We start from the raw sequence: 22,736 nt of genomic DNA, 5'->3' as shown, positions 1-22,736 counted from the left end.
GTACCACGTGAGCTACTCCTGCTGTTGCCCTGTATCCAGAGTTACAATCCGAGCAGGGCTAAGTAGGACTTCCTGCCCAGCAGAATAAGGGCCATGACAACGTAGCTCTGAATGAACAGAAGTATACAGAGAGACTTTTCTTGCAAGGGACAAGCCTACACTGGGGCCTTGTTTACACTACACAGTTTTGCTGACAAAACAGTGGAGGTGTACACACTGCAATGCTCCTTCTGCCGACAAAACTCTCCTGATTTTCCGACAAAATAAAACCACCTCGACGAGAAGCAAAGAGCTTTTTGCGGCAAAGTTATATCCATAAAGTGTCAGTGTAGACATTTGGTTATGTTGCTGTAAATCAGGGATCGGCAACCTTTCAGAAGTGGTGTGCCGAGTCTTCATTTATTCACTCTAATTTAAGGTTTCGCGTGCCAGTAATACATTTTAATGTTTTTAGAAGGTCTCTTTCTATAAGTCTATAATATATAACTAAACTATGTTGTATGTAAAGTAAATAAGGTTTTTAAAATGTTTAAGACGCTTCATTTAAAATTAAATTAAAATGCAGAGCCCCTGGACTGGTGGCCAGGACCCGGGCAGTGTGAGTGCCACTGAAAATCAGCTCATGTGCTGCCTTTGGCACACGTGCCATAGGTTGCCTATTGTGGTGTTTAGATGCTGCATGTGATTATTAGAACTGGGAGCACTGGCTGTTGGGAGTCTGAAAGGACAGGAAACAGGAAGGAGGGGGGAGGAGTTGAGGAGGCTGGGAGAGTTACAGAGTGTGCAGCTACAGCTTGGAAAAGAGACTTCCACTGTAAATAAAGTTCTGTTAAAGTCTGTTAATACCTTGCATGGTGGATACAACATTTTGGCGACGAGGATGGATCTTTTGCCTCTGAACCCACCTGCACCCTTTCTGCAAAGCCCAGGTGAGCCTCCAATTGCTTTTACTGCCTGGATCCGTATGTTTGAGACTTATCTGCTTGCAATCAGTGCTACAGAGATTTCTGAAGTAAGAAAGCGTGCTCTGCTAATCCACTGCCTTGGAGCAGAAGGGCAGCGTATATTTTACACTTTTCCCCTTGCAGATGATAAATATGAGACTGCACTCACTGCATTAAAGAACTTTTTTGTGCCAAAAGTGAATGTAGTAGCTAATCGCTACAGATTTCGCCAGCGTGGGCAGAAACCAGGGGAGACTATAATGCAGTATATTGCCTCCCTGAGGAGTCTGATTGCAACTTGTGACTTTGGAAATATGGCAGATGAGATGATCAGAGACCAGCTCATTGAGAAAACAACCGTGCTTCGTGTAAGAGAACGCTTACTTCTAGAACCACAACTTACACTAGAAAAAGCAATAACCATTGCTACTCAGATTGAGTCAGCTACAGCTGAAGCCAAAATAATGAGCAAGGGTACAGAAGGCCCAGTCCAGACTGTGACTCCTTTGCAGAAAAGTTCACTATCACTGCAGACAAACAATTGCAAAAGGAAAACTAATGAAAAGCCACTGAATTAGTGAATGCAAAATACAGTAAAAGCATGCTTTCGCTGTGGATCCCCACAACATCTTGCAAGCTACACAGGATGTCCAGCAAAAGTAGCTCAGTGCAATCATTGCAAAAAGATTGGGCATTTTGCTAAAGTATGTCGCAGTAGACAGTTCAATCAACGGGTGCATGCAGTTACAATACCAGATGTTACTGTGCTGAGTGTAGACAAAATCACTACTGCACATATTCCAGAACAGATAAAGTGCACTGTAAATGTTTCTGCCATATCCTCAGGCAAATCACACTCTATTCAGCTAAGGTTGGACACTGGCTCAGCAGTATCTATACTACCTGATTCCATCTATTTGCATTACTTTAAAGATGTGCCTCTTACTGAACCCAAACTTCACTTGGTATGCTATTTGAAAAAACATATTCCAGTACATGGCTGCCTGCCAGCAATAGTTACTTTTGGTGATCGCTGTGTAACTGCGGAATTCTACATTGTTCACAAAGGCACTCCTATCCTTGGCAGAGATTTATTAGCTGCTTTAAATCTCAGGGTAGTTAATGGACGAATTGATCTTCCTCAGCAAAGCACTCTTGCGGTACACACACCAGTTTCAGCTGGGACCCAACTCCAGGTTGAGGAGAAACTCGGCTGTGCTTATGGGTTTCTGCATAAAGTTAAAATGTGGAATAATGTGTTGCCTGTACGACAGAAATTACGGCGCTTACCATTTTCAGTCAGGGAAGCTGTTTCAGAGGAACTTAGAAAACTTGTTCAAAAGAACATTATTGAAGAGATTAACTCCTCGGAATGGGTTTCACCTATAGTAGTGACGCAGAAGAAGGGTGGAGACATTCGCCTTTGTGTGGACTTAAGGGAGCCAAATAAAGCTATTGTGATTGACAGCCATCCTCTTCCTCACATAGAGGAAGTATTTGCAGAACTCCGTGGAGCAAAGATGTTTTCTACTCTTGATTTGCAGAGCGCATACCACCAGTTTATGTTGCATGAAGATAGCAGAGACCTCACAGCATTTATTACACACGAGGGACTATTTCGTTTTAAACGTGTTCCATACGGTCTCGCATCAGCCCCAAGTGCCTTTCAAAAAATGATGTCATTGATTCTGAAGAATCAACATGGAGTTCAGTGCTATTTGGATGATATTATTGTGTTTGTAAATACTACTGAGGAGCATGACAATAACCTGCAGTCTGTACTAAACTGCATCAGCAAAGCAAGCCTCAAGCTCAAGCAAATTTAGACAAACTGAACTCTCCTTTCTGGGGCATACAATTTCACAGGCTGGACTAAAACCTGATCCAGATCATATCCTGGGAATTTCAAATGCTCCTCCTCCAACAGATTTGCAAACCTTACGTTCCTTCTTGGGTCTTACCTCCCGGTATGCAAAATTCATTCCCAATTATGCTTCTGTCATTGAACCGTTACGAGAATTACTACGGAGAAGTTCAACCTTAATGTGGACAACGGATGCACAAGTTAGTTTCGAAAGGGTGAAAGACTTGATTGTACATAGTCCAGTACTTGCATTATTCAGTCCCGCATTGCCCACAATTGTAACTACTGATGCTTTTGATTATGGACTTGGGGCTGTCCTCACACAACTTCATGAGGACAACACAGAGAGGACTGTTGCATTTGCTTCAAGGACACTAAGTAATGCTGACAGAAAATATTCTACAGTTGAAAAAGAAGCACTTGCTTGTGTCTGGGCTACTGAAAAATGGAGAACTTACCTGTGGGGCCGCATGTTCAAGTTGCGCACAGACCACAGCCCTTTGACAACGTTGCTTACCACGAAAGGACTGGGAAGAGCAGGAGATCGTATTGCTAGATGGTCTGCAAGACTACTTTCTTTCAATTATGAACTGGAATATAAGCCTGGAAACAAAAATGTGGTAGCTGATTGCCTTTCTCGCCTGCCTTTGCCTTCACCATATGGTCCACCGGAGGATGAGGATGTAGTAGTTGCGCTTATTACAAGCACTCTTACTGCAGTTACAAGAGAACAATTTCAAGCTGCTTGTTCAGCGTGTCCAATTCAACAAAAATTACGGGAATTTCTGACAAAGAGATGGCCCAGTAACCCTAAAAACCTTGACCCAGTTTTGCTGCCTTATTTTAGAGTTTGGGATGAACTTTCTTTGCTCGATGGCTGTGTGCTACGAGGTACACACCGGCTACTTGTGCCAGAAGAATTACAGTCAAAACTCATACACCTGGCACACGATACTCATCAAGGAATTGTCAGAACCAAACAACGACTATGGGATCTGTATTGGTGGCCAGGGATGGACTCTTAAACTGAAGCACTCATAAAATCCTGTGTCACTTGCCAAATGCATGGTAAGACAGCAGTGACATGTACCCCTCCATTACAGCCTGTTCCTCTTCCTGAATCTGCATGGGAAAAAGTGGCGATTGACATTGTAGGACCCTTTGATACTGCTCCAATTGACTGTCGTTATGCCATCACTTTAATAGACTATTTCAGCAAATGGCCTGAGGTAGCGTTTACATCGCAAATTTCTTCTGCTACAGTAATTAAGTTCCTCTCTTCAGTTTTTAGCTGGGAAGGTAACCCCAAAGAACTGGTTTCAGATAATGGTAGTCAATTTGAAACTTTTCTAGCAGAGAGGAACATTTTACACAGGAGGTCATCCCTATATTACCCTCAAGCCAATGGGGAAATCAAACAGTTTAACAGAAGTTTGAAAGAGAGTTTGCAAACAGCTAAACTGGAAGGGTGATTGTGGATACCCTTCACTACTGATTTCTTGGAAGCATACCGGGCTACACGACATGCCACAACGCAAAGATCACCCGCAGAGTTACTTCATGGGAAACGGATGACTACTAAACTGAACATTGCTGGATTGTTAAAGGCACGACCTGATGCCCCAAACAAGGATGATGTGAGAAAGACAGTTGAACAGAACCAAGCAAAGTCTAAGGCTTTCACAGACAAATGGCGGGGTGCTAAGGAACCAAAGTTTGAGTGTGGTTCCTTTGTTAGAATACGAAAACCTGGAATCTTACGCAAAGGGGACCATAAATTCACAGCTCCTCTTAAAATCATAGAGAAGAAGGGACCTTACACCTATCGACTTTCTGATGGGCGGGTATGGAATGCTTCTTATCTTGCACCTGCCTATGCACCAAGAGGAGATAATGCCAACACCCAGTCTGCATTGGATGACTTCACTGTAGAACCAACACAACAAGACATTGCACTGGAACCGGGGCTTGAGAGACGGCCTGTCAGACTCAGATGACCACCTGCCTGGACTAAAGACTATGTTATGTAGTATCTACAGTGTTTTCAGTGTAATATTCCTGCCAACAGTATAGTGTCTTGTTTCATATTTGTTCCTGTGGTTAGAACAACAATGTTTATTTTAATTTGGAAAGTTTCTTAAGAGAGGAGGGAATGTGGTGTTTAGATGCTGCATGTGATTATTAGAACTGGGAGCACTGGCTGTTGGGAGTCTGAAAGGACAGGAAACAGGAAGGAGGGAGGAGGAGTTGAGGAGGCTGGGAAAGTTACAGGGTGTGCAGCTACAGCTTGGAAAAGAGACTTCCACTGTAAATAAAGTTCTGTTAAAGTTTGTTAATACCTTGCGTGGTGGATACAACACCTATCCCTGCTGTAAATTGTCTCCAGGAGGTGTCCCACAATGCTCTTCATGACCGCTCTGGTCAGCAGTTAGTACTCTGCTGCCCTGCACCCAAGTACACAGGAATCCGCCCCTCATCCTTTAAAGACCTGGGAATTTTTGAAATGCCACTTCCTGTTTGCTCGGCGTGGACAGCTCACATCACATCTTTCCAGATGACAATGGTGGCTCCACGCAGCAAATGCTCTCCCGCTTGGAGCACACCTGAGTTGTTGGATCTGCTGGTACTGTGGGGAGAGGAGGCTGTGCCGTCCCAGCTGCGCTCCAGCTGTAGGGACTTTTATACCTATGGTTAGATTTCTCATGGCATACTTGAGAATGGGACACATAGTAGTGCCATGTAAAGATAAAGGAGCTGAGGTAGGTTGCTCTGGTGCTGCACCGAAAACTTGATGCTTCTATAAGGAGCTGGTCACCATCCTCTGCAGTGACCTCACCTTCACCACCAAGAGCTCCATGGATATTTCGGCGGGGTTGGAGACTGCGGACAGCGGACTCAACCCCAAGGATGAAGTTGTATATGAGGAGGTCAAGTTGAGAGTAGACTAGAATGGAATGTCTATGAATCCTATCATATCTCTGACCCGAATCACACAAGAAAAGGCAAAGATACAACTTTGCATACAGTGAGGTACCAAAAACCCCTCTCTAAAACAGTTCCAAAATAGCTTAAAGCTTACCTTCCATTTTGGAAGTGCCTAGTGGTTTGAGTGACATTCTCAAAATGAATATATATTGGATCTATTTCAAAGCCCTTCGAAGACTGTGGAAGGCTTCAGAGACTCCTATTGATTTCAGTGGGCTTTGGCCCCAGAATGAGAAACACCTCTACAACCTCTAGAAATGTTCAAAATGAAAGACAAAATGAATGCCAGTTGAATGTAACATATGAGCCATGTACAGGATACATGGTGGTATGGAGTCGCATGGAGTACTTATTGGGGTGAGCTTGGAATGTCCATGTTGGTCATGAGTGGCAAACCAGGTCATGAGAAAGTCATCCAAATGAGTATCAAAAAACCTTCACATTGTACCATTCCATCAAACTTTCTGTATATGCTATTTATTACAGAAAAAAAACTATTTCCGATATGTTTTCAAGATATTTTGGAACTTGTGAAGAGACCTTTATAGCCCTCCATCTATAAAAACCAGGTACTTTAGTACATACAATGGCATGAAATATAAGGAAACTATAAACTACAGTACATTCAAAATCTAAGGTTGGCTGTTTTACTCTGCATGCCCCTTAGCAATGCATGCAGTAAGGTCTGTGTGGAAGTTGTGGGATTAAAAGAACACATTTTTACTGTCTGTTTTGAAGGGTGGGGGGTTGTGAACATCTGAAGGGAAGACAGGCAAATGCACTTACAATTCTCAAACAGTCATTTTAAATGTTGTTATTATCCTTAAAAGCATTTGAACAACAAAGAAAGGAAGAAAATAGAGGGCCTCAAAATAGCACTAGCTACTGTAATTACAAAAAGAAAAATACTTGTTTTCTCTTGAGGCTTTTATATTTATATTCACGTCCTCTGGCAGCATCCATGCTACCCACCTCGAGGAATAGTTAGTCAGTAGCAGTCCCCTATTCTCTTTATGTATGACTTTAACAAGCAAGGAAACATTTTCAAATGCACTCTCAAAGCATAGCCTTCTTTAGAGAAAATTTAAAACCAGTAATATCACCTTGTAAATTCTCAGAAGGATAAGAACAGTTTTAACAGCTGAAGAATTATCTTCCTCAATCCTAACTGAAAATTAGCTTTTTCTCTGTTAAGACACTGTAAGTCTCCTTTATGTCTCAAAGGATGTTATCCAAAGCGTACAGAAGTCAATGGAATAATTCAGACTTCAGTGGGGTTTGGATCAGGTCTACAGATATCTCTGTCATGATGAATAATAGAAAGTATAGTATTGTAATGTATTCATTAAAAATCATATTAGTAGTATTAGGATGCCCTCATTAGGGCTAGTCATTTTCTGTCAAAACTGTTTTCTGACAGGAAAGTTTTCAACAAAACAATTTTTTTTAGAAACAGTGTCTGCTTCCATGGAAAATTTTGACATTTTTTTGAAAAAACTAACACCTGACAATCAAACCGTTGAATATTGAAATATTTTGGTTTTGATGTTTCACCAAAAAGTCAAACTTTTCCATGGAATTTGTTAACAAAAATGAAAACAATTTTTGTAATAATTTTCTATGGAAAAAAAACAACATTTTCCACCAGCTCTAAATCTTATAGACATGGAGCTTTAAAAATGACATAGAGCTTTTCAGGTTTACCTCTCTCTAATGCCATCAAGTAAATTAGCCATCAGATTTCTCACAGTTCCCAATTCAGCAGAACAAGCTTAAGTTTAGCCCTATTCAGAAAAACACTTCAGCACAACTCCAGTGGGAGTTACGTACATTATAAAGCACTTTGCAGAGTATGGATGTGCTGCTCAATCAGACTTAAAATGAAGGAAATAAAAAATACATGATCTTATGTGAAACATAAAAGTTGGCAAAAACATTTGGTGAAAGCTATGGTGATGTTATTAAAATTGTCCTGCTGCAAAACCAAAGGGAAAAAAAAGTAAAAAAATGGTATTTATGGTATTTATCCCTGTGCCCAACATTGTCCAAATTACTCTTTAAATGGGTCAATAAGGATGTCAATTAACCAGAAAAATGTAAATAAGAGATAAAGTGTCCCCTCTATTAAAAATGCTCTCCTTAAAAATGTTTACATTGGAACAGATTGATACTAGTAATGTGGCAGCATGCTCAAATAATTACAATGGTTATGGCTCTGGAATTTTGTGATCACCCTCTTTATTTGTCAGATGACTATAAAAAGCAATTTTAGGCAATAATTCACAAATTCACCTGGAAAAATAAGCCCCGATTAAACAATACAATTTTACGAGCTTGTAAATGTAAAGGAGGACATGGGCTGCACATTTAAGTAGGACTTATGTTGCCACTTGCTTGGCACAGTTGAGTTATCTCTTTAAACTACTACTTTAGCTACCTTTGGAAAAATTGGCCTGCTTAGATACATGTAAAGGAATGTGAACAGCCTAGCTATAAATATAAAAAATAGTCCACGATGAAGTGCCTAGTCCAGCTCCCTTTGAAATCAATGGAAATACTGTCATTGACTTCAATGGAAGCGGGACCAGGCCCTTGTTGAGTGAACAGTTACTGCACTAGGTTTATCTGAAGTAATGGCACAATCAAAATCCCCAATGAGAGTCTGTGAAGGGATATTGCCCTTTGGATGATCCCACCTGCACTTCCCAGCATGTCCAGCTGGGACCATGGATGCCTGCAAGTGGGGTAGGGCCATCATCCCAACTTCTTCCCTTGCCCTTTCGAGAGGTTTGCATCCTTGGGTGCACAAAGACATCACTCCCTGCACTTGTCCCTAGACTTGGTGCAAAGTGTGTAATGGGGTCTGCTTGCACCTCCCACTCTGCACAGGGCACAAGAGTCAGACACAATCTTTGCCTTCACTAGGGAGATAGCTATAGACAGGAATTAGAGTAATTCTGTGAAGATCAACAGCGATTGACACTATGAGAAGCAAAGCATAGATTTATGAGTTCAGTTATACTCCCTGATCTAATACTCATGGCTAAGGCTACGTTTTAGTCATGGGTATATTTAGTAAAAGTCATGGACAGGTCACAGGCAGTAAACAAAAATTCACAGCCTGTGACCTGTCCATGACTTCTACTATATGCTCCTAATTAAAACTTGGCCTGGGGGGGCCATGGGTTCTGGGGGGCAGCCCCGGGGGGGGGGGGCACCGCAGTTGCTGGGCAGGGCAGCCTGAGACCACCGCTGGTGCTGTTTGTGTGGGAGGGTGGGCAGTGACACGTGGCCCAGGACCTCCACTGTTGCTGGCGGGAGAGGGGTTGGCAGGACTGGCAGGCTCCCTACCTGGCTCCGCGCAGCTCCCTGGAAGCGGCTGGCATGTCCGTGCAGCTCCTAGGGGGAGGGAAAGCCAGGGAGGCTTCGCACACTGCCCCTGCCACTAGCTCTGGCTCCGCAGCACCCATTGGCTGGGAAACGCAGCCAATGGGCGCTGCGGAGGCAGTGCCTGCAGGCAGGGGCAGCGTGCAGAGCCCCCTGGCCTCTCCGTCTAGGAACTGCAGGGACATGCTGGCTGCTTCCAGGGAGCTTCCACCCCCCACCCCGAGGTAAGCACTGCTCCGCACACCAACCCCCAGCCCTGAGCCCCTCCCACACCCAAACTACTGTTGCTGCTGGGGACGTGGTGGCCCGGGACTGCCCCAGCAGCGGCCGCTGCAGAAATCACAGAGGTTATGGAAAGTCACAGAATCCGTGACTTCCGTGACCTCCATGACAGACACGCAGCCTTACTCATGACTTGATGCAATTCCTGTGGAAGCTAATGGAAAGACTGCTTGAATTCAGTAGTAGTTGGAGCAGTGCAAGTTTTTCCAAATATATTTGATTAGAAAATCAGATATGTATCTCCAATCATTTTGTATTTCGAATTGGAAGTTGATTTTAATTTTTTTTGTTTTTGCATTTTATTTGAAAATAAAATTACTGATAGCTAAGACATTTGCTATACATACTGCAAATATTCAAATTTTATAACTGAAATTAATATTCATATACCTACTTCATTTGTTTCACAATAGTGCTCTTTCCTGATTCTCCAGCACCTGCAGAAAAGGAATATTCAAAAATGTTACTGATACACGAATAACTCTAATAGGCATTAAAATAATCTTGCAAATTCCATAATTTCCATGGACAAAAACTGGGAAGGGGAGAGACACATACTGTCTTCAGAGGCATCATTTTATCTCGTAGAATCCTCTTTCATTTTAAATCAAGGCGTATTTTGCACTGAAATCCTAATAGAAATATCATTTGTAAAAGCTAAAAGAACACTGACGTAATTAAAAGAATATAGATTTTGGAAACAAAAAGAAAAGAAAATGGGCCAAACTTATGTTCTGTCAGCATCCACTGGGCACTTGAAGCATATGAGAGCTCAGCTTAGTGAACAAAAGGCCTTTGAACAAAAGGCCTTTGATCCTGCATTACCTTGCATGGTGGGGAAGGGAGTGTGGAAAGGTTACATTTATCTATACTTAGAAGCATCATGGGTGCAAACCCCTTGTTGCAGATATAACTCCACTCTCTATGCATCGTAACCTTGGACTCTCATGTAGAAGGGAGAGTGAGTGTGTGTGTAAAGTAGGACCCCAACCAAGCTTGCTCAGTTTAGGAAGAACTCTGTATCTGCAGAACCTCATTGACTTCACTGAGGTGGGGCCTGTGTCTGCCTCCATAAAGTCAGTTGTAGAACTGAGATCAAGATTTGGGAGTGGGTAGCCTTATTTACTTGAACCTGGCCCTCCTACTCAGGTGCAAAATGGCTAACAATCACAAAATGATCTCCCCCTGCTGCAAAGCAAGTGTAGCTGCACTTACTCACCTGAGATGTTGTCAGAGCACAGATTGGGGAGTAACAATGTTAGCAGCTCAGGTGAGTAACTTACTTCCCACATCTAGGTCTTAGGCCCTAATGTTTCAATAGTACAAATGGGGGCATAATTTGGGGGCTAAATGCCAGGAATTCAAGGAACAAATTAGAGGATTGGGCCAAAAAAAACCTGATGAGGTTCAACAAGGACAAGTGTAGAGTCCTGCACTTAGGACGGAAGAATCCTATGCACTGCTACAGACTAGGGACCGAATGGCTAGGTAGCAGTTCTGCAGAAAACGACCTAGGGGTCACAGTGGACGAGAAGCTGGATATGAGTCAACAGTGTGCTCTTGTTGCCAAGAAGGCTAACGGCATTTTGGGCTGTATAAGTAGGGGCATTGCCAGCAGATCGAGGGACGTGATCGTTCCCCTTTATTCGACATTGGTGAGGCCTCATCTGGAGTATTGTGTCCAGTTTTGGGCCCCACACTACAAGAAGGATGTGGAAAAATTGGAAAAAGTCCAGCGGAGGGCAACAAAAATGATTAGGGGTCTGGAGCACATGACTTATGAGGAGAGGCTGAGGGAACTGGGATTGTTTAGTCTCCAGAAGAGAAGAGTGAGGGGGGATTTGATAGCTGCTTTCAACTACCTGAAGGGGGGTTCCAAAGAGGATGGAGATAGGCTGTTCTCAGTGGTAGCAGATGACAGAACAAGGAGCAATGGTCTCAAGTTGCAGTGGGGGAGGTCTAGGTTGGATATTAGGAAACACTATTTCACTAGGAGGGTGGTGAAGCACTGGAATGCGTTACCTAGGGAGGTGGTGGAATCTCCTTCCTTGGAGGTTTTTAAGGCCCGGCTTGACAAAGCCCTGGCTGAGATGATTTAGTTGGGAATTGGTCCTGCTTTGAGCAGGGGGTTGGACAAGATGACCTCCTGAGGTCCCTTCCAACCCTGATATTCTATGATTCTATGAACATGATTTTCCATTGCCCTGCTCTTTGTCAGTTACAGCACGAGTGCAAAATACTTTTGATTTACCCTCCTTTGGCGCAGGTGTAAATGGCTACACCCAGTGGAGAATCAGGCCATTGCTATTCCAACTGAATGTTCATTGGCTGAAGGGAATGAGTTGATAACAAGTATTTTCTAAACAGATTTTTTTAAAGTTCACAACATTTAAATGTCAGCAAACGAGTCACAAAAACCAGCAAAACATATGCAAAACATTCTTCTGAAACCCATGATATGAGTGGCAGAAAGCACTGGTGAAAAATACCATGATTATGCTAAGTTGGCTGATGCAGCCATCTGCCATTCTTTGTGATTAATTATGATCATGTCAACAATTGGTTTTGCATCTGGAACTTGCAAATTTGGTATAGGTCAGCAGTCAGTATCTTCTCAATACCCATTTAAGGAACTGAGCAAACCACAGCCCACCCGGCCAATTGTGCAATGCTTACCACAGTTTCACTATGTGACAGAGAGGTCTTATGCAGTGTTGTTGTAGCAGTGTTGGCAGGCTATTAGAGAGACAAGGGGGGTGAGGTAATATCTTTTACTGGACCAACTTTTGTTGCTGAGGGAGACAAGCTTTCAAGCTATACCGAGCTCTTCTTCTTAAGACATTCATGCAAGCCTGGGGCATTGAACAATGTTAGTGAAAATAATACACAAATGAGTCCCTGTTCAGTGACTGAAAGACAATGTTAAATTATAGAAGGAGCTGGGATTCAAATCCAATGGGTGCAGCTCTTCTCCTTTGCTTATACTCTTAATTAATCTCTCAGGAATACTTTAATCATAGGCTACATAGAACTTTTAGGCTCAGTCTTGAGTATGGGACCACTCTTAGCTATACTGCCTCAGGAGGAGCTCTTGCTCCCAAGGGAGTGTAATAGTAAGAATTTAGTGCAGCCCTGAATCTTTCCTTTCTTCTTTCCTCATGTTCAGCCTGCTCCTCCCGCCAGAGCATTCAAGGGGCCAGGGGCAGAGAGCCATGACTGTATCTGCATTCCACCCCTCCTTCACAGGGAACAGCAGCAACTGAGCTGAGGACCCAAAGTCACAATAGCTCTTAAATGGTTGCATACGGGTTTGGGGGCCTTGGCTCCCTCCTGTTCTGCTCTGAGGATTAGGGCTAGTGACAATCCTACTTTATATGTATCACTTATGTCTGGGATAGAGTCAGAAGAAGAAGCAAGGAGTTCCCAGACCTCTACTCATAACACTGAACAACCGGAGTTATGTACAGTGGGAGCTATTACAAAGTGAATCCGATAATGCTTATTTATTAAGTATTATCTAGTGCTTTTCATCCATAGATCTCAACGTGCTTTACAAAGCAGATCGGTATCTTAATCCCCATTTTACAGATGGGGAAGCTGAGGCACTGAGAGGTGACGAAATGTACCCAGCAGGCCTGCTGAAGAGCTGGGAATGGACCCCAGGTCCCATCAGTGCCCGTCCAGTGCTCTAGCCAGTAGACAACACTGCACCCTTCCAACTATTTCAGTTATCTCCTACTTGGAGTAACAGATGAAGACTGAGGTATATTCTGTTAAATTTTTCCATGCAGGAAGGTCAGTCACATTCAGTTTCATTCACTGTTATTTTAGATTAAAGGGAAAAAAAACTATAAAACGAGAATGCAAAAATGAAGCCCGTGTGTGAGTGACAGCAGTGTGCATCTTCTTTGCAACATGCTGCTTCACTTATGCTCATAAAACACCAGCTACCTCTGCAGACTCCAGGCCCCAGGAAAGGTAAAGATGCAATACAACATGATAATAGTTGCATAACTACCTAGGCGTCAGTCTCTCTATGGGTAAATGATGTTTTTATGGCAACTTCTGTATAACTATTCAGGAACAACAGAAAGAACTCTTTCCCACCAGACTATTTGTTAGTTTGTTAATGTGGAATGTGAAATACAATGATGGAAGTGTTTCTAGAAAGCCTGTTCTTGTGATATTTAGAGCCAAGACTCAAGATGTTTGAGTTAGAGGGATAAAGTCTGCACATACTAATTCTTGGGTGCTTCTTTAAACTAAACCTATGAAGCTTTTAAACCTATAACAAACCATTTCTAACTATCTGAAATACACTCTTCATTTATGCTCAGACAAGTATAAATGGCTAAACATAAAACTTGTTTCTTAAAGACCTAGGATAGAGAATTGCTGTAAGTGTTAAGTCCACTAATCTTCACAGAGTTAGTTCCACCAGGGATGAATGTGGCCCGGTGGTCATTTTAAAGAGTAATGTCAGAACATAAGAATGGCCCTAATGGGTCAGACCAAGGGTCCATCTATCCCAGTATCCTGTCTTCCGAAAGTGGCCGGTGCCAAGTGCCCCAGAGGGAATGAACAGAACAGGTAATCATCAAGTGATCCATCCCCTGTCGCTCATTCCCAGCTTCTGGCAAACAGAGGCTAGGGACACCATTCCTGCCCATCCTGGCTAATAGCCATCGATGGACCTATCCTCCATGAATTTATCTAGTTCTATTTTGAACCCTGTTATGGTCTTGGCCTTCACAACATCCTCTGGCAAGGAGTTCCACAGGTTGACTGTGCATTGTGTGAAGAAATACTTCCTTTTATTTGTTTTAAACCTGCTGCCTATTAATTTCATTTGGTGAACTCTAGTTCTTGTGTTATGAGAAGTAGTAAACAACACTTCCTTATCTACTTTCTCTATACCAATCATGATTTTATAAACCTCAATCATATCTCCTCTTAGCCGTCTCTTTTCCAAGCTGAAAAGTCCCAGTCTTATTAATCTCTCCTCATACGGAAGCCGTTTCATATCCCTAATCATTTTTGTTGCCTTTTCTGAACCTTTTCCAATTCTAATATAGCTATTCAAGATGTGGGCATACCATGGATTTATATAGAGGCAATATGACATTTTCTGTCCTGTTATCTATCCCTTTCTTAATTATTCCCAGCATTCTCTTTGCTTTTTTGACTGCCACTGCACATTGAGTGGATGTTAACAAAGCAGGTGGGGCCAGACAGCATCTGACATTGCGAACCAGCCCCAAACTCAGACAGAACCGTGTGATAGGAAGAGAGGATAGGGATTAGGAATGAATGACGACTTGAAGGAAAGTTGGAAGGAAATTTTTCAACGGATTATGAATGACTACAAGTTCAAAAATGCAACTGGATTGATGCGGACCAGCGGTGAAATGAGGACAGGCCCATGCATGGCATTAAGGAGCAAGCTGCAACTTTTATTACATTTTAGCACAGGGGAGGGGCGCTACCTGCCCATCACCCATACTCTTCTATACCAGGCATTTAATTTGTTCCACTGTGGCAGCTACAAGGCTCTTTACCATATAATCCATAATGTGGGGTAGGCTTTCCTCAGCCAACCCCCCAGGACTCAGCTCTCTCTGAGTCCTAGCACCTTCCTCCCTGCAAGGGGGACAGAGGGTGCTGAAGGGTGGGGACCTCAGTCCACAAGAGCCATAAGGCCACATGGTCTCACCCTATCCCAAAAACCCAAGGCCAATCACCAGATCCCAGATCTTTTACCTTTGTGAATTGTTCATTTGATTGTTTTAACCACACTGGAAACTGGCCACAAGTTGTGCCCAATAAACAACTCAATCCCAGTACCTCAGTTAGATACTACGCCTGTTCCTACTTAACCCACTGTGGCTTGAAGGTGCTTCAGGGAAGGCAAAATGCTCCCTGATCCTCTGCCAATTGGACCAGGGGAGAAAAAATCCTTCCTGACCCTCATATGGGTGATCAGCTAGGCCCACAGCATTTGTCAGATGGGGTTTCCATTCCTAGCTCGAGGTGGATAAGAGGCTCCACATGGCCCCCACTCCAGGTTAAATCCAGGGAGCTGGGGAATACTGGCCATTCAGCACCTTTCCCCCCCAGCTGGTCAATGAGTGCTGAGACTGTCTCCCTTCTGTTGAAGCAGGTGGGGGGGCATTTAGGCTAAGTGAATCTGGCTGAGCTATGCTATTTATAGACAAGTGAAATGTTCTTGGTGTATGTTGGGGGAAAGGATAGAGGGCAGCATGAAGGACGTCATGAACTCATGTGTGAGAAACAGGAGGTGAAAGGAGCAGTAAGGATTGGGATGGGCATATGGAGTAAGCTGGGCTTTGTCTACACTGGGATAAATGAGCCGTGTTAGACAACAATATTAAATAGCACATTTTAGTTAACACATTGTCTTACACCTCTTAGCACCTAGTATAGACAATGATAATAGGGTTTAAAAGTGTGCTAGCTGGCTATGGTTAAACCTAGGTGAGGGCCACAACCAGCTAATATGTTTATAAAGATTTTCACTACTTCTAACTGACTGATGCCACCATAGTCCGGACAATGGGGAGAGGGGTGAATTGTAGAGCGCTCTATAGGGTTGCCAACTAATTGCACAAACCCAAACACCCTTCCCCTGCCCCTACCTCGAGGCCACGCCCCTGCCATGCCCCTTCTACGAGGCCACACCCCCCACTCACTCCATCCCCCTTCCCTCCATCGCTCGCTCTCCCCCATCCTCACTCACTTTCACTGCGCTGGAGAAGGGGGTTGGGGCACAGGAGGGGGTATGGGCTCTGGGCTGGGGGTGGGGCAGAGGGGGTTGCGAGTGTAGGAGGGGACTCTGGGTTGAGCCTGGGGCAAGGGGTTGGGGTGCAGGAGGGAGTGTGGGGTGCAGGCTCTGGGAGGGAGTTTGGGTGTGTGGGGGGGCTCAGGGCTGGGGCAGGGGGTTGGGGTGTGGGAGGGGGTTGAGGGATGTGGGCTCCGGGTGGTGCTTACCTTGGGCGGCTCTGGGAAGCAACCGACATATCTGGCTCCTAGGCTCAGGTGCCACCAGGAGGCTCCGCATGCTGCCCCTCCCTACAGGCACTGCCCCGGGTCGCTTCCAGGAGCCAGGCAGAGCCAGGGCAGGTAGGGAGCCTGCCTTAGCCCCACTGCGCTGCCAACCAGACTTTTAGCAGCCTATTAAAATCTCCCGGATTGGTTTCAATAGGCACCAGGAGATTGAGGCCAATTCTGGGAGACTCCTGGCCCATCCAGGAGGATTGGCAACCCTAGGCTCTAATGTATTTGCTGATGAGAACTAAAAGGTACCTAGTTCACATTAACACAGTCCTGTTTTGGTCTACATCAACACAAACTAGGTGCCTTTTAGTTAGTGCCTGCAGGGTCTACGAGAGGCAGTTAGAGCGCAGCACTTTACAATTCACCCCCATCCCTCCCCTCCCCCGTAGTCCAGACTGTGGTCCTGTGTAGACAAGCCCCAAGTCTCACTTTTGAAAGTGACTTAAGGACAGGTTCACAAAGGTACTTAGGCCAGGTCCACAGACCTATGTCAGGAAAAATCCACACCCTTGAGCAACGTAGTTACACTGACCTTAACCGCCATGTTGACAGCACTATGTTGATGGGCCAGCTTCTCCCGTTGACATGGCTACTGCCGCTCAGGGAGCTGGATTAAGTATGCCAATGGGAGAGCTCTCTGCAATGAGCGTAGGAGCATTTTCACATAAGCGCTACAGTGGTGTAACTGCAGCATTTTAAGTGTAGACCTGGCCTTGGACCTAACTGCTTTTCAAGGCACCTAAATCTGACATTTAAAGACCACTGATATTCTAAAAACCACCATTCAGCAGCCACCAAACCCTGTAGATGCTAAGGGGGCTCAGGCACTTAACGTTCCTCTGGTCGGCATGCACAAAGCTGCCTAAGTCCTGATGCTGCTTGGAGCCCTAGCAAAGGACAAAGTCTCAGCAGTCCTGAAGCAGTATTCTCAAACAATGTGTTTACCACCTAGATTACCAGTGGGGCCCAATCCCATGGGAGTGCTGTGATTATTATTGATTATTGATGCAGTGTCATGGGTCTCCACTGAACTTGGCAGGGCAATAAAGTAGCAGGTCTCCATTCTGTGAAATATACAGACTAAATGAAATGTACCAAATCAAAGGCTGGCACTTAACTAAGTTTTCAAATGGTCTCAAGGAGACCTTATTGTTTGCTTGGGGTTTGTTCCTAACTCAAAAATCAAATGTGAATTATGTGCAGATCTGGATGGAAGGTGGGGGGTGGGGTATTTTTCCAGGGGGAGGAGATAGAATCACAAAGGCTTTTCATCTTTGCATCCACTGTGAGACTTATGTGAATCTGAAACCTATGGTTCTGTGCAACCCAATTCCTGTTCCAAGAGCAACAATCAGCATCTCCATGCTAAACTCCTTGAACAAATAATGGAAATTGAATTAAATAATGGTCTCTTCATTTTTGTAGGTGGGTTCCTATTTGTAATGTGACCACTTGAAAGCTGTAAACTCCAGAGAGATTAGCCTAAGTATTAAATCCTCCTCTTGGTAGAAATACCACAGGAAACAGTACACGCTATTACATTGTTTTAATCATAAAGGCATGATGGTCACTCTCAAGACTCTTCTAATTTGCGATCTGTCTATCCCTAAAAAAACAATGGTGATATCAGGTCCATAATACAGTGGCAATCTATGGTCTGAATGGGTAAAAATCTGTCTACCTGAAAGTCCTTCTCTATGATGCTCAGTACAATTACAATGAAATTATTTAATAATTGGAGTCTTGATGATGTAAAGGTAATAAACAACACCTTCTGCACAAAAAAATAGCTGACCCATGCTCAGAGCACTGACATCATCTGTACATTTCCCCATCCCCGCACTAGGGGCCCTGATTCTGATCTGAAAATGGATTTTCACTGGTGTAACTCCATTGACTTCAGTGCAGTTACTCTTGATTTACCCTAATGTAAAGTGAAAGGAGAATCAGGTCCATGCTCTTACTCAGAGATGGGTATGGACCAAAAGCCCAGACCTTAGCAACCTAAGCTTTGGAGAAATTCCAGCTTTGGAGCTAGATCCAAATTCTGTGAACTGGGCCCAGAGCTAGTCTGGCAAGTACTGCTGGTTAATCATGGAAGGGGGCGCATGCTGCACCTGCACAAGGAGCTCAGGGAGGCACTGTGGTTCCCTCTGGGGCAGGCCAAATACAGCTTAGTGGCTCTATTTTTTTTTTTTAAAGACCCTGTAAGTAGGATCTGCTAAACCCAGAAAATCTTTTCCTTTCACTTGCTCTTTAGCAGATAGCTGTCTCCTCCTTGTCCATCTCAAGGATTCCAGAAGGGAAAACGTATTTCCCATTGAAAAGATTGAGATTTTTCCATTAGGGAGAAGGTGAATAAAAGGGGATGTGATTGAAATGTACAACATAATTAGGACCCTTTGTTTTCAGTTTTTATTTTATTTAATTTTTCTTGGGAATTTATCAGTCTTTATTACTCCAACAACAAAAACAGGTGAAAAATATTGGGGTTTATTTTGGTGGACCGAAAGATGGGGAAAAAAGTATTCAGTAGATTAATGCTTTGAATTCCGTTCATCAATGTGGTTTGCTGCAGAATGAAAACGGAACTCAAAACACAATGCCAACTCTGAGTTTAAGAAAACAATATATCTCTCATCCCCAAATAAAACTTTTCATTTTAATAAACAGTTTACTGCTGTAAACTTAGAACTATTAGCCTATAAATATTTACATTTAATAATTGGGCCACACCATTTGCATCGCATACACTCAACTTCATCCTTTTCTCCTGTTTTTTTTTTTAAACTTTCGAATACTTCCTTGTGTTCTGAAACGTATTCTGATACAGATTTTTGTTTTCTTCCCATTTTAGTGCATCAAATCTTTAAATTGTTATCTGTTAACAGCTTGAAATGTGTATGTGGTGGGCGTGAGATTCATCAGTATGTTCAGATGCGCATGCATTTCAGAGCTTGTATGCATGCCTGTTTGTTTATTGTGTGTATCTTCAATACATAGCCTTACTTCAACAGGCAGCTTTGCATATGCACACAGACTAATGTATTATCCTAATAGAGATATCTCATGCAATGTATTGTATTTTCCTAATAAAACAAGTTATTTTTGTATGTTTGAATGATACAAAAGTAGGGTGAAAATCTGAAAAAATGGAATAATACTTTTTGTAAAACCTGGGAAATTTTCAGTAAAAATCGGTTTAAACTGAGAACCAAAGGGCTTAAACATAATGAACGGTTTTGAGAAGGTAGATCAGGCTACTCACCCTGCCTCTTCAGACAAGAACAAGAGGACAGTGAATGACATTGAAAGGTGGCTAATTTAAAATGATAAAAGACACACTTTTTCATATCACATGCAGGTAGGCCATGGAACTCATTGCCACAGGATATCATTTAGGCCAAGATCTTAATGGGGTTTAGGGTGACCAAGATAAAGATAAAATCGGTACCGTCCCAATATTTAGGTGTTTGTTCCGCGTCCCGACCGATTTTTGGTCGGGACGCAATTTGTCCCGATATTTCGCTCCGCTGGCGCTGGCAGCACTGTTGTTGTTGTTTTTTTGCTCCGCCGGCAGCACTCAGCTTTTTTTTTTTTGCTCCGCCGGCGGCCCCCTCCTCCCCCCCATTTGGCCCGATATTTTCTTCCTCTCATCTGGTCACCCTAATGGGGTTCAACACGGTAGTAAACTCTTATCCGGCGAAGCATATGCAGAGTTATAATAATAAATACTGAAAAAGAAGCATTTTGGAAGGGATAAAACTGCTCATGCTCACAGTATAATGCAACAGCTAAATAATGGGGATTTGGGAAGAAAATTTTCCTGGTAGCAGGTTATCCCATAATTGCCTTCTGTGGGTTTTTCCACACCTTACTTTGCAGGAACTGGTGCTGGACAGAGTCAGAGTCAGGATAATGGACTAGAGTTACCATGGGTCTGATCCAGTGTGGTAATTCTAATATTTCCTACCAATATCTATCTATCTATCTATCTATCTATCTATCTATCTATCTATCTATCTATCTATCTATCTACTGTTTTGGGCTACAATAGGATTTTTTTTTCTAGAGCTGGTCAATTTTTTTTAAATTTTGACTAAAATCTTTATCAACATTTAGAATTTCATTTTTTTTAAAGATTCCTTCTTCCCCACATTTTGACCAACTTTAGTTTGTCTCTGAGAGGACAGTAATTTGTCTTACTGTGGCACAGATGACCTCCATATTCACCATCGGGTTGAAAAAGCTTTTTAACCTGTATTCAGAATATTCAAGGAACACTGTTTCTCATGATTCGGTATGGCCACATACAGCTCTGGCTTTTAAACAACAAACAACAACAACAATAATAATAATAAATAATAAATACCTATATCTGATGTAGCACTTTTCATCAGTAGATTGCAAAGATATAGCCCTTTAACATTACTGATTTGTTAATTTTCCAGGGAAAACTTCATATATAGAGTATTTGCCAGTGTGATATGCAACTAAACATCTCTGAATATATTTACAACTATTCCCTCTTACAAATTACATCATAACCCTAATATGATGTAACCAAGAAATATTTACGAAACTGGTACCTTTTCACTATTGCTTGAGATATCTACGGTGTTATATTTATCCCATAATTTATTTAAATAATGAGGGTTAAATCTTCAGCTGGTGCAAACTGAAGTCTGGTTTAAAACTAAAGTCAATGGATCTATGCTGATTTACGTTAGCTGAGGATCTGGTATGAATAAACTACAATTTAAAAGCTTTTGTAAGCATTTCGTAAACACAGTTATTGTAAGTCCTATTCATCTGATCAACTTCATTTATATTGTTACGCCAAATATCACACTATAAGACTATTCATAAAATCTATAGAAGTACATAGCATACTGATGGATGTCTGATAAAATTCCAAACTTTCTCATGTATAGAACTAATACTGTGGTATTGCTTATGCTGCCTGTTAGCAAGCATTCCCTAGTTCACAGTTTGTATTAGGAGAAATGGTATATAGCAAAATCCATCTGCATTAATTTCACATAATCTGCTAAACATTCTAAAACAGATTGTACACAGAAGCATTTTTACATATAGAAATTTTCACTAAACCATCTGTTTCTACTGTATACAGCAAGTTGCAACAGTTTTGCAAATTTAAAACAACACATTTTCATTAGGCAGTTGCATCTGTCGATTTTTTGTTTAATCAATTGCCTCTTTCAATCCATTTGCTAGGGCATTTAGACAGTCCTTATTGTACCGCTACCTCTTACTTTCTGTATTCTACATTACAAAAGACAACAGCAATTACTCTAACTAATTATTCTAAAAGTGATTTCTGTTCCTCAAATTCTTTCATTCCAGGGACTTAAATGATCTAAAAATGATTAAATGTAAAAAGACCACATTCATTTTCAACCTGTTTGTCTTCTCTTGCTTGTCCCTCTCATTCATTTAATGACATAAAGCAGGTGCCAGGCATCACTGTAAAATCACAAAACTTTTTTGTATTTGTCACTTTATATAATTGTCTGCTTTAAAGTAAAATTGTAAAAGCTGGATAATCACTGTATTGAAATTTAGTTTCAATGTGAAAATCATACTTTAATAGAAGGAATAATAGATTATTATTATTTATTTACCCAACAAGAGCAATTTGACTGTCCTGGCATCCCGCGCTGCATCTTCCTGGAGTTTCTTTTCCAGTTCCTTTGATTTTCTGGCAGACTCCTTACTCTCTGAACTGACTCCACTACCCATGGTGTGGTGTTACAGAATCAGTTTATTGTCCTAGCTAGTTTACTTCTAATTAGAAGAGCTGCTTTTGTTCAAACAGGCAATGCAACAGCAACGTTATAAGGAAGTCTAAAATTCCAATTCAGCCTCTTATCTAGAGATTGCCTTCAGACTAAGCAGCTGCTTTTGATCCATCACATGATTCAGAGATGGCACAAACAGGGATTTACATAGGGACATGGAATTACTGTGTTATGATGTCAAAAAAATGAAAATGTCCTACTCAGCTATTATAGCTATGGAGAATCATGATACAGGAGCATAAGAATTTCCATACTGGATCAGAATAGCAGTCCATCTAGTTCAGTATCCAGTCTCTGACAATGGTTGGTACCATATGCTTCACAGGAAAGTGCAAGAAACCTGAAGTGGGCAATTACAGAATAACCTGGCTATAGGGA

The 22,736-nt window shown here is 42.4% G+C and overlaps 1 protein-coding gene across 1 annotated transcript in view; it reads right to left on the bottom strand.

The window, feature by feature from the left end:
• The window catches only part of GNAT3 (G protein subunit alpha transducin 3), a 38,920-nt gene extending 16,621 nt beyond the window's left edge, over nt 1-22,299 (bottom strand). Inside the window, exons 1-2 of the mRNA XM_065397526.1 lie at nt 22,182-22,299; nt 9,857-9,899 (exon numbers count right to left, since the gene is read on the bottom strand). Coding sequence (XP_065253598.1) covers nt 9,857-9,899; nt 22,182-22,299 — 161 coding nt within the window. The remainder of the gene's footprint in view (nt 1-9,856; nt 9,900-22,181) is intronic.
• Between the last annotated feature and the right edge of the window lie 437 nt (nt 22,300-22,736).

Source organism: Emys orbicularis, chromosome 1, assembly GCF_028017835.1.
Source record: "Emys orbicularis isolate rEmyOrb1 chromosome 1, rEmyOrb1.hap1, whole genome shotgun sequence".
Classification (NCBI taxonomy): Eukaryota; Metazoa; Chordata; order Testudines; family Emydidae; genus Emys; species Emys orbicularis.
Note: the sequence above shows the minus strand (reverse complement) of the source record. Positions and strands in the feature narration are given on the sequence as shown.